We start from the raw sequence: 13721 nt of genomic DNA, 5'->3' as shown, positions 1-13721 counted from the left end.
AAAATAGAGTGGTGTAGAATTCTACTGGTGTTGTTTCAACATACAAGATCACTGCATGTGGCACTGTGTATGCTGGCCCTTATTATCCAAGTGTGAAAGACTGACATCTATATAGTTTTGAAAACATACTTAAATAAGAGTTAATTAGGATGTGATTTGCACATTCTTGCTATTTTGTTTTGTTTTGTTTTCTCAAGCTTACAAACTGCATACAAATATAAGAGAAGGCTAATTAGTGTAGCCTATTTTACAACATTTTACTTTAACTGGTACAACTACAAAATAAATTAATCAATATAAAATAATAAGGATGTCAGTGACTCCTCCACAGCACAGCACCACAAAATTAGAGCCATCAGTATCACCAATGACCTAGCACTATATTCCCGGTTTGCATTACTCTTAAAAACTAAAGAATGTCTAAATCAAGTTTGATCACAATTGGATTAGCGGTTCTCTACATAAATGTAAAAATGTCCTCCTCCACCATATCCCCATCTATACATTTTCCTAATGTATTTACAACTGGCAAATGAAGATTAATTTAAAAGGATACATAGCTACTGCTTGCTATGTAAAGTTATAAAGCTGCTTGCTATGTAAAGTTATAAAACTCTTAGGAACGGACTTGCACCAACCAGGAATTGCTATGTAGACAGAAACTAACAGTTAAATATAAGTGTACAATTTATTATTATTAATAATAATAATAATAATAATAATAATAATAATAATAATAATAATAATATAATAATAATAATAATAATAATTTGTTTTGCACAGTCAGCGTGGTCACGTAAGAAAAGGTGGTAAATCGATAGGCACCGTCTAAAGGAGAAAAAAGATCAAGACTCGTCAATCATCAAGAGACATAATGACAAACAGGAATCAGGGGAGTGCATTGGAAAACAAGGGTTCAAACCTCCTACATCCCAGTCAAACATCTGCTGCAGTATATGGCTCATGCAATCAAGTTTATGGTAATGCTAGGAGGACCATTCATCTCTTTCCTCTTTCTAGACTACTCAAATGCATGAATTAATACAGCAGGGCTCTAATCACTCTAAAATAAGTTACGGTGTAGTGTTTCTAGCCTTAGGCTATTTAAAACAAACCTTAAATTGCATTACTACAAGAACTCTGAAATGCAATTTAGCACTACCTTTTATTAGGCTCTTCTTTTTAACTGAATTAGCTTTCCTACATCAAAATTACAGGTCTATACTATGGTAATAACAACATTATTTACTGGCTGATTTAAGGGTTAGTCAACTTTACAAGCAAAAATCTTAAAGGTGAAGTATCAACAGCACCTTTTCATAAATCTTGGAAGGATTTCTGTATGCTGTTTATGAATTGTATATTGTGAACAAGATGCAGAGTATAGAGATGTAATCACATTATAGAGTATTACACAAGAGGTGAGCGTTATACAAGTGATGCACATTTTACTCAGTAGGGCAGATTATACACAGGGTGTGCGCTAAATTTAAAACAAAAAAACAAAAAAAAACCTGCAGTTATTTCCAGTGTTGCAAAAAACAATACCTGCCCACCAGGTGATGCTAAGCCAACATTAACAATGTTAGGATTGCTACTGCTGTCATCAACTTGGCAGCCTTAAATCCCTCAAAAAGCAGAGCAGCTGACAGTCATAGTGCAATAGTGATCTGGAGGGACCTCATTTTTGTAAACTCACAAGAAGAAAACTCACAAAGAACAAAAGCTTGTAAACTTTTCTTTCCCTTGTTGGACATTAAGACAAATAGGTATTGCATTTCAATAACCTCGTTTTCATTGTACTCCCAATGAAATGATAAATAGGCAAACAAAAAGAGAAAAACATAAGCTGAAAATCACACACATAATTGGAGATGGAAAATGAGAACATCTTGATTCCAGTAAGCCAGAGCAACCCCAATTCTCAGCTTCTTGGCCACACAGCCCACCAACAACTGCATCTCCAGCATTTTACAATAAGAGGATGCGACTCCAAGCCGATGGTGAACCTGGTTTCCAAGCTGCCCTTTCCCAGTACAGTTTGAACTCACAAGTGCAGCACTCAAATATCCTTTGGCAAAAGCAAGCATTTAATGCAAAAAGGAACTTACCCTTAGTTGCTCTCTGTCACAGCTCATTTGCTGTCTTGGAATCTGTCAAAAGAAATACATTGGCACTTAAAATGACATGATGTACACACACACCCACACACACACACACACACACATATATAAAGCCTTCATTTTACCATAGTTAATACATTGTTAATATAAATATATTTTTAACATTTACTTCTCTTATGCTCATAATATCAATGACACCCTTTATCATGGCAGGTGCTGCATTGAAATGAGGTACTTATACTTCCATTAACTAACCCAACCTATTGGGCATCATAGACTAATAGAGTTTTAATGACAGCACCCATAAGTTTGAAGGGCCAGGGTGTAATTATTGTACCTGTTCGAATGTGTAAACATACTCAATTCCTTTTAATTATCACATTTACCAAGGTATTTAACCAAATAAATAAAACTACAAATGCTACATAAAAACACACACACACACACACACTTTGCTTACAAATCAAAAACATAATGTTCTGATGTTCAGAACTGAGACAGAGTTGTATTTTAATATGTAAACAACATAAAATCGAAGGCATTGTTATTTATCCCTTAAAGCAACCGCTCATACCTCTGTATGATGGCAATGCAACAGAGGCATCTACTGCCTAGAATTCATTGTGGAACATGGTCTGTAATATTCATTCTGAACCAGCCCTGACATCTTCCATGAGACTACCACTTAAAAAGCAACAGTTATCCAAAGAACCCTCTACCCACATGCAGCGATGAAAGAAAGGATGAAACCCATAACTAATCCTGAAATAGCTCAAGTTGCTATGCAATGGGAGTTATTTCAACCTACGGCGGTAGTAAAAGGGTTGAGGCATCAATGAATTCTGGAAGTCACAGCGCAAGAGAAGAGTCTGAGTCAGAAAATGCCAGTAAGTGGACTCTGCTGACTGCAGTGGAACGTAGAGGCTGTGGTAAATGAGGATAGGAAGCTGATGCAGAAAAGTGCACGCAACAGTGGCGTGTGCCCCTGCTGTTGAAAACAACGTTGTGCTTTTGTTTTACTCTCCAAAATAATAGCAGGTTGACAGATGTATTTATTTGAACGTCTATTTCTGAATTTTCTCAAGACTTTCTTTAGGTAAGGAGTTCCATAGTTCCGGAGTTCTGTGGCTAAGTAAGCTAGTTTGGGTCTTTGGTATCCCTGAAGGTGTTATCTTTCTTGTATAGCTGGGAAATACACTGTATTGTGTTTCATCCATAACTTCAAAAACCCAAAGCTTTTATTTTCATACCAGAAGTGGATGCCCAGCAGTAAATCATTTTAAGACCTGTGATTAATATTTAAATATCATGGCTGGAATAGCTTATAAACTGAGTTTATGGTCCCTTGCTTGCTGAGGTCAGTGCACTGTACAGATTGCTAGATAAGATGGAGATTGGTCCATTTCTATAAATTAACCAGTGGCATTTCCACAATCTGCAACCAAATGCCAACAACAAACTCCAGTGCATTGAAAGACCCCTCCAAATCCAAAGTGAATGACTTTTAGGAACAAAAAAATAACAGAAGTAAATGACGAACAACAACCACAGAATCTAATCTAGATCTTCTTACGGAAGACCAACTGTTTGAAATCTATACAGGATCTACATGTTTGAAATCTATACAGGATCTACATGTTTGAAATCTATACAGGATCTACATGTATTATTTCACATTTGATTCACCTTGGTTTGGTCTGTAGTGTGCTATTTAAAAAGTATTTCTGATAAAAAAAATTAAAAATAAAAAAAAACAACAGCAACATTTTAGTATTCCAGAGCTAAAAAGTAAAATTACATTTTAAAAAGTGTGTTATTTGAAATCATGCATACCACTACAAGTACTTTTGTTTGTGGGTCTCTGCATTGTTTTGAATGGAGAGAAGACAGCCACTATTGCAACCCCACTGTCAGATAGTGAAAAGATCTCTAATAATTGATGCATTGAGTTGATGTCAACAATTTTTTCTTGACAATGAGACACTGATGAATGTTGATCAAGATTCTGATCATTCATCCAAGATAATAATAACAATACTACTACTACTACTACTACTACTACTACTACTACTAATAATAATAATAATAATAATAATAATAATAATAATAATAATAATAATAATAAATGGATAGCGTCTATTAATTCACAACTGGTATTGCTTCTGTGTTTTTTTAATATCAAGAAATGAATGGAAGACAAGGTGTAAACCAGAGCTGCCAAGTAATCTTGGGCCCAAAGCATCATTCTCAGCACATAGCTCAAGTCTCAAACTGGTTGGTATTCAGCTCTGTGTATCAGCCTTTTCATGCATGCCTTTAAGTTCTACAGCACACCTAATAACCCGATCTACCTAGTGGGGTTCAGAAGCTGACAGGAATTCATTCTGTACAGTACTATTCACATAAAGGCAGAATATATATGTCAGTCAGAGGCTCACAAAATACTTAATTTCCACGAGGTTGCCAAAACCATAACAGGAGATAATCATTAGGGTTACACAGCTTCGCACCACCCCCTAGGTTAGCTTTCAAAATGGCTCATAAGAAAGCAGTGGCAGGCTTTGCATAGAATGGCAAACATGAAATTAGATTTCCTTTTGTGGACCTGAGGCAACCTAACATTCAGTTAAGAATGATCCCTGTTCAACAGACATAACCGAGATTCAGCTGGAGATTCAAACCAGCAACTCTGATTTCATAACCGTCCTTCAGTTGACAGCTACAATCCCCACTATAACCCATGGTGGTAGTACTGGGATTACAATTTCCTGGTATCACAACATGCCATTGATCAACACTAACATTGTTTGTACTACAGCATGAGCATCTTGTTGCAGTATCATCATGGTATGTGGCAAAATTAATAATTTTATATATATATATATATATATATATATATATATATATATATATATTATATATATATATATATATATATATATACCTTAAATGGTTTATTCTTTTTCTTTCTGTTTAGAATATCAGCTTTGAGGATTGGTAAATTAAAATATTTCTCTTAACATGACCTTGCGATTCCTTCTGTTTGTCTCTTCATTTAACAAGATGGCAGCTTTTAAAAGCCTGCATTCTACAGTCAGCCTCCGTGCCATCACGTGCTAGAAGTCAGAGAGAGAGAGTACAGCATTGCTAGTTTTGCACATCATCAGTGTGCAATAGTCAAAAGAATAATTACTGTTCAGATGTCAATATTCAAGCCTCTTGATTATGCTCATAACTGACACAACAGAGAGCTAGAAGTGTCAGATGGTGCCTAATTGGGTGCGCTGTGCATTTCTTCAGTAGGTAAAACAGCCTCACCTTAACAATTAGCGTGGCATTATAAGCCTCAGAACTGGGTCTTCATTCTTTTTATTAGATTTTTTTTTTTTAAATCGTGAACTCATTCTTCTCCTTTCTGTATATTTCACATCTGTTCTTTTTATCTCTGAGGTAAACTACTGCTTATAATTAGCTTGTTTTAGCGTTATTCAAACGGCATTAGATTTGACCCATGGAAATGTCACAACACCTTGTTAGTAATTTTCAGTTGAACATGAAAATATACAAGACACAGTACACCTGTTCATTGGCTTCGTCAATAGCACAACTCCCACTCTGTCTCGCGGAAGGTGGCTCAAAATTCACTTGTCCAGTTTATGCCAAGTAAGCATCACTGAATAACAACATTTGGCTGTAGACCCTGGAAAAGAGGCTTGACACCTTAAATCACAGGGGAAGTTGTAATACGATCTAAGAAACAGTTTACAGATTATCCTGCAAACACAGAAACATTGACAGGACAATCTTTTTACTTTGCAGCAAGATGGACATTGCATTTAGCTGCCTTGATAAGCCATGTTCCATCACCACTGTATCTCTAAAACCTACATACAGTAAATACTGAGAAAGATTGTACCTTACAGTAATGTGTAATTGATGTAATTGAATGTATATCTGCTGGCAGCCAAACATGTCAATATTTATATACAATTTTCTCATGACTCTTGAGTTTCTTCTGCTAGTTATCTCAGTTAAGAGGTTTACATACCTCCAGTGCCATACCTCCAGTTTTCAAGTTAACATTTTGCTCTATTAACATATCTTCTGAACTTCTTTTTTTTTTCTTTTGAAGTGTAAATGTAATCAGGAAATAAGGACAGCTAATGTGTTGTCTTTTTAGTTTGCTCTGTGCCAAACAAAAAAAAAAGGCAACACTTTGATCCTCATTGGCTTGGGTGCTTTTTATGGTGGCACAACTGTTTCAATACAGATTTTTGTAGTTGTCAAAAATGAAGGTCTTTTTTTACGTTTTCAAAGATATCTCTGGGGATACAGGCAAGCCATGTACAAGGTTTTGTTTATTTTAACCAGGTGTTGGTCTTATTACCCATCTTTCTACTGTATTAAGAGCTAAAGATTAATATCAACCTGACATCAATATCAGCCTTAGTAATTAGCAGTGTAATAATATCAGTTTCGGGAATCTTTTACTCTTTGTGAGTATATTCACAAAAATTTTATTTTTGATGCATTTTTACATTGCTAGGATCCCAATGTCCTAAGCATGTGTCTTCAGATTTTACAGTCTAGTTTATGTTATGGTGATTTTACAATTACTACCCTTGGTGATGAAAATAAGAGCTGCTTTTCTTCCCTGGGCTGCTGGTTCAACTAACCCATTTATAAAGTTAATTTCAGTTAAGCTGTGCAGGCACCTGACTAGTAGGGGATGCCAAAGCATGATGAGGTCATCTATTCCTAGTCGATTGTCCTCTATAACTCAATCCAGTTCATAACTTGGCGCAAACAGGATTTGAACCAGCACTCCACATGAACAAGCAATGCACACAGTTGTGCCTTTAATAGGGGAGACCCTGGGGACCGCTCAGTATTCATAAATCTTTGAACCAAAGCTTATGTGCTACCGACAGAACAGCCAACATAAAAATGAGTCTCATACTATCAAGTGGCAGAGCTTTACAGAAATGATCCTGCACATATTCTTTGAAAAATTCTGGGGTCATGAGGCATCATGAACGGATCAATTTATATTAGAATCTAAGACAGTGCAGGGCTGTTTTATAAGTGCTGTTCATAATAAAGAGATACCAGTCTGACCTGCTGGAGCATACCCACAAAAGGACATCAGAGAACTGATATTAATAGTAAAGCTAAACTCCTGAGCACCTTCAACTGCTCTGCCTTACTCATGGAAGCAGCTTTGTCAAGTCTGGGGGGATAAATCAGAGACTTAAAAGCAGGATGCACATTTACCACTCTGTGGATTTGAAAGGAAGGGCGGGTCTTGTGAGCCTCACTTTCTAATAATTTTAAAATAAAGCAATTACACTCTTTCTGTGTACGTTAAGGTACACTTTGGCATTAATTGTTTGGAAATGAAGTCAGGTTCACTAGATACCAGAAAAGATTCAATAAGAACCTTCACATTTAAAAAATATAATTCTTCCGAACTTTAGAGAACAAAGGCAAGTTTCAAAATAATTATTATTCACAACACATAAGTTTGAACTTACTCAGATTGTAAGATCCTGGAGAGGGAAATCTATTGCTGCATGCACAATATTTATTGGCGCTAACATGCTAGCCATTAAGGGTTAATTAGTTTGGAAAGCAGATAGTCTGCTCTATTCTCTAGCACCTTGCATAAATGTGTATACAGCGTCTGCTGTGTGGTAAAGGCACTCATGTTAAACAGAGAGACTCTGGAGTGAAGATTTACAATAGAATTTGTAGTACCTTTATGTGCTACATATTGATTTCCAAGGTTTAATCATTTTGGAGGGGCAGCATTATGTATATGTATAAATCTGGTCCCATATGTGCTTTGCAGAACAAGCTTGTCTGTGTTGGTTTCCTAAGATTGTTATTATCCAAATACAGTAGGTTAAGGTTTATATGGTTGTTTGTTTTTTTTAAATCCTATTTATTATGCATTTTCAATGTAATGGTTGTACCTCACTGTCAAGTATCGGTGGTATGTGTCCATCTTTATTGCCAAGGATTTTTCCTTCATATATGGTAAAATTATTTAAACACCAATTGCTTTTCTGCTTTTGAAACAGTTTCTTAAATTAGTGAGGCTTGACGTTCACAGAACTAAGGCAAATTCAGGACATAATGAACAACAATAAATCACTTGTACAGCGCTTAACAAAAATAGCAAAAAAAAAACCCAAAAAGACTGTTTCAGGATCCATGTAGCTATTAATCTTTTCTGTAACATAACCATGCTTAAATAATGAAATGCGAGACAACTACTAGAAAAAAAAGACATGGCTTGAAGGAAACTAACATTATTAGAACACACCTAAAAACATATATAGCACCTATTTGGTTCATTTTATTTTAATATGCTACACAAAAAAAATAAATAAATAAATAAACATGTTGTATTAAAACCAACACATCCACTCTCACTGTTCCTGTTTAATGATTCACAGAAATATCCAGGTTTGAAATACCAAAGAATATGGAAGCCCATTTCCACCACCAAAAAAATAAATAATAAATAAATGAAATAAATGTTGAATTTCCATTATTTGACTTAACGAAATAACAAGATAGTAAGTCGAAACAACGAGATAATAAGTTGAAAATAACGAGATGCTAAGTAAAAATAACAAGATGCTAAGTAAAATTAACGAGATAGTATGTCAACCTTATAATGGGAATTTAAAATGTATTTGTTTTATTTTATTTGGTTGCAGTAATGGGCTTCCATAAAAGAAAGACTACACACACAAGCACAAAAAAATAAATAAAAATACCAAAAGAAAAAACAAGAAAACTTAACTATTACAAAAAAAGTGCTGCAAAAACCCCAAAAGACTGTAAAACATTGAAAATGGTAAGTATGCTGTTAAATGGCCATTAAAAAGTAATTTTCACGCTTCTTGCTCTTTATTTTCACCACTTTACAGTGAACAGATGCAGGGCACACCATATCTTGGTCAAAACATGAATCAAGTAAGGCAATGTGTTGAGAAAATTTAAATAGGGATGTGTATGTAAGTGAATGAAGTCTATCGGCTTGTAAGAGCATGAAGAGACTCTCTTTCGCAAGTGGCTGATGAAGTCACTCACATCTATGCTGTTTTTGGGTTAATGGCCTCTCTTGATGGATCATTTATTGTTCTTTTATCTATGTGTTTTTTTGATTCATGCATTTCCAACCTATTATGAGGCCCACTGTTTTAACATTATCTCTGATAAAAGACTGATGTACCTTAGCTTCCATCAGCATTCAATCATATTTAAATTGCCTTCTTAATAACACACACCTTGCTATACAGTAACATGTTAAATGCTCAGATAAAGCTGTGATTTAGAGAGCAAGAAATGTCATTTGTAATTTGGTTGCTATGCATTAACTCATTACTCACCCAGGCTGGTTTTTAAAAAGAGGTGTATGGACTAGACATTTTATCTTCGTACTGTGATCAGTATGGTCTGCAGAAACTGCCTAAAAGAAGGCTAACATATGGAAGAGTAAGGTGACCATGGTTTGGTCCTTTTGGTAATTTTCCTTTAAAAAGGAAATTACATGTTTGCTATAATTCTTTAAAAACTGCACAATTAAGATCAACATAGCAATTGATTTTAATGTAGCTTGCTAAAGACATGTGTAGTGTACGCGAAGGAGAGAAAAAGAACACAGGCATATCTGTAGAGATAAAGACACAAAACATAACTGAAAGCTTCTATGAGACAGCGTCTGGCATACTAGTGGGGTTTTCCATACAGCACATAAATTGGAAGACGTGCTAGCTCAGGCAAAGAAAGTTAAGCTGTAGCATTAGCAGTGTATGCTCCATATTGTAACACCAGATCATTAGCAGTGTTGGAGAAGTCTAAATGAATTCTCAGAGCTGGACTGCTTATTAAAGATCTCTTCCTTTGGGGTTTCTACCATCAATGTATTTTCATTTTACCTGCTGTGCCTCTAGTTAAATTAGAAGAAAGTCTGATAACCAAATTGATATATTTGAGAGTTTTAGTTTCCTTACTAGCTGCTGTGGCTATACAGATGTTTATATTTTAACACAAGTAGTCGTTGTGTTTGAAATACCCTGTGCTGATATTTACATATCATTGTCTTTAAAGTGTGTTTAATTAAATCAAAACTACTAAGTTTCTTTTAGTTTTTCACTTTTTTTAGGATATGCAAATATTGCAAATAAAGTATAAAGTGCTGCAGTCACAGAATGTGATTACAGCTAGACCACGGAGAGACAGTGAACTACAATGCATGGAGTGATTTCATATCTAGCATTTTTTGATGTATAACATTGTCTTGACAAAATATAAAACACACAAAAAAGAAACGAATAGACTGCACTAAAGGGGGCGGGGGCGGGGGCAGTGATGGCAAGTTGAAAATTTATTTTAAAACCTTGGTCAGCACTTCTTTAAAATGTGTGCTTCTCCTTCGTGATTACTTTAAAATGAGTCACATCATTTAATTAGTTATGCATTTATAATCATTTCAAATATTCATATTCTATTAACTTCTTTAAAACAAATGTATTTAAATGATCTGTGGTGTTTGTATTCTTACGAGTGTACCGCTACGTGACTGTACTTCTAAATGTAGTTTTGCTCTTTATGAAAATATTTGTGTCGGACAGTATTGACTAAAATGTTCCTTGGATGTCATTTATTATACTTTTTATGTATTTATGTAATATTCATAATTGTAGTCTACTTACTTTTGGTGCTTCTTGAATTGATTACCATAGAATTCACTTTTGCAAAATTAAAACATTTTTCCTTTAGTTCTCTGTGTGTGCATTATTATTATTTTTTTTTTAATTTCCTAGTTTGTTATATAATCGACAAACAGAAATCATACTTAAAGCAATGTTTTTAATTTGGGCAACTGTCTTCTTGTACAAAACAAAGTGTTTGTGTAAATGTAAGCTTCACTAAAAGGTCAGAGATGTTTAGCCATTTCTTTGTAATCACTGCCTAATAGGGCTGTGGACACAGTTTTGTCCCTTGGTAGCCTCTGTATAAGGATGGCAGAATAAAGAAAAACAAAGAAAAAAGGGATTCATCTGTTGATTTCTGAAACGTTGCCTCTAGTCTGGAGGATATTTGAACTTATTTCTGTTAAAAAAAAGAACTGTGTATAGATGCACAACAGAGACAGCTGGCAAATTTTCAGCAGGTATTATACTGTATGTTTTTAAATATATTAACAAAAATCTATATATATATATATTATTATATATATATATATATATATATATATATATATATATCTATACTATATATATAGAAAATATAGGGATAAAAAGTTAGGTGACGACAAACTTCCGGAGGGGTTCTAAGAAGGTGTTTTCGACGCAGGGAGTAGGTGTAACGAGGGCAACACAAAGAATTAAAGTAGAACGGTAGAAGGACCTCCAGAGGAGGCACCAACGAAATATAGAGAACCTCATAACATTCAACTGTCCCCCTCTCAGTGTAAAGTAGGGACGGATTTTTGTACTACTTTACGTGCAAAAACAAATTAACGAAACCAATTTAACTTAACAAAATTGTTTAATGTTGTCAATTAGACCACAACAACACACAATCTTGGGACGTCACAACCATTTAAAGTGTGCAGCCAGTCTGTTCTAGAGTGTGTACTGTAGAGTGAAGAGTTTGTGTGTGTGTGTGTATGTTTAGAATTCTCCTGAGATGAACTGTAGTCTGTACCTGATAGTGGCTACTTTTAACTGATGATCAAGGACATCTTTACAAAACTAATATACAAAAGAGGAAGGGGGTGACCTAGCAATAACGGCACAGCTAACGACTATCACATTATAGATAGTCACATTATAGAATCCATGACTGTGTTACAATTACAGACTATCTGCATTTTTTCTGCATAGACCAAACACACCTCATCTCAACAATGCAGACAGACTGGAACCTTGGGAGGGACACTTAATTTAGTGTCTAATCACTAAAAATGAATGTGGCACTGCCTGATTAGGCCGGCCCGGCTGCTAGCTGCTCAATTTTTTCACATAATTGCAGGATATACTTTATTGTGACAGGGCCCGAACAGTGGAATTCCAATACACTATACATCAGCCTCTGCATTATTGGATTAGCTAGATGTGGCATCATTACCGCTACACTTTCATTCCCACCATTGATCGCATCGCTCTTTCTGTTTCACAATTAATGCAAGTAGGCTGGATTGATCAATCTTCTGATGAGCTTGGGCCGCAGTCAATATATTCTTATGGCTTTGTGCTACCGATCTGCGTGTTTTATAGCAACGCCGAAAGATTTGTCATCTCTGTTCTTCCCTGTTTTTTTAAGGAGCTCCCAATCTCGTCAAGTGGCTGAATAGGCTATGCTTGTGAATTAGAGTTCTAACCATTCAGATTAATGGGAAAACCATATTTCTTCCCCATCTCCCTGCAAACCATTCTGTTTTTCATTAACTGAATTACATTTTTATAGGTTTACAATCGTACATCCATACAGCAGATTCCAGATAAAGATATATAAACATATATTGTGTAGCTGGAACCTTACAAATATGAATAGAAACTCTATATAATATATATACTATATCTATTATATATATATATAATATATATATATATATATATATATATATATATATATATATATATATATATATATATATACACACACACACACACACACACACACACACACACACACACACACAAACAGTATTACATGCACAGCTATTGATGCTGTTAGATACTAGAATACAAAGACACAAGACATATCTGAAAGATTTTTTTTTTTAACAGCAAATTTAGCATCTTGTAAGTAGTACGCAAATGTTGTGTTACGGTTTAAAACAAATATGGAGATACACAATTGTCAGTGGTCCTGATACTATATGGCGAACGATAGCATCCTATTTTACAAACTGACGATGATCAAAGTACTGTACAACAGCATGAAAGCATCAGATCATAATATAGATTTCAAATGTAAATGAGAAACAGGGAAGATGCTACAAAACATATGAAATCCTAACTGGAATGTAATAAGGAAAATTAAGTTTTAGTAAAACAACAAAAAAAAGTAATTATTAACAAAGAAAAAGTTATATGAAACCAACAACAAATGCTAAAGATCAGATCACATTGGTTAATAATAACAATAATAATAATAATAATAATAATAATAATAATAATAATAAATAATAATAATAATAATAATAATAATAATAAATCCTGCAGAAATGTGTTCATATAGAAATTGATTGCACGAAGAGAATGGATGATTTAAAGAAGTACAAATAAGCCTAGAAAAGAAAGCAGGGGTGTGACAGCGGGTGGACAGGAAAAGATTAGAAAGAGAAGATTTTGTTTTTTATTTTTCTGATTTTAAAAAAAGAGACAAAACGAACCATGGATGCATCTTCAAGTAGTATACATTGTGGAAAATATACGTTTTTTGATTGTGTTCAAATGTACTATATGGAGGTGTTATCTGCCAATGATAATAAAAGCAAATTTTCTCCATTGTTATAAATTAGCATGATAATTAAATTGATCGGCATGCATTGGCATTATTGGCAGCCTAATG

At 34.5% G+C, this 13721-nt stretch overlaps 1 protein-coding gene across 33 annotated transcripts in view; it reads right to left on the bottom strand.

The window, feature by feature from the left end:
* LOC121300760 (RNA binding protein fox-1 homolog 1) overlaps positions 1–13721 on the bottom strand; it is a 580013-nt gene that overhangs the window by 185245 nt on the left and 381047 nt on the right. For 31 of the 33 annotated variants that reach the window (XR_005947563.1, XR_005947564.1, XM_041229575.1 and 28 more), the window contains one exon: positions 2112–2153. The exons of the other annotated variants lie outside the window; for them this stretch is intronic. Coding sequence is in view for 29 of the 31 variants with exons in the window: in XM_041229575.1 (XP_041085509.1) it covers positions 2112–2153 (42 nt within the window). In the remaining 2 variants the exon portion in view is untranslated. The remainder of the gene's footprint in view (positions 1–2111; positions 2154–13721) is intronic. 33 annotated transcript variants of the gene reach the window in all.

The sequence above is a fragment of the Polyodon spathula genome, chromosome 26 (assembly GCF_017654505.1).
Source record: "Polyodon spathula isolate WHYD16114869_AA chromosome 26, ASM1765450v1, whole genome shotgun sequence".
Taxonomy (NCBI): Eukaryota; Metazoa; Chordata; class Actinopteri; order Acipenseriformes; family Polyodontidae; genus Polyodon; species Polyodon spathula.
Note: the sequence above shows the minus strand (reverse complement) of the source record. Positions and strands in the feature narration are given on the sequence as shown.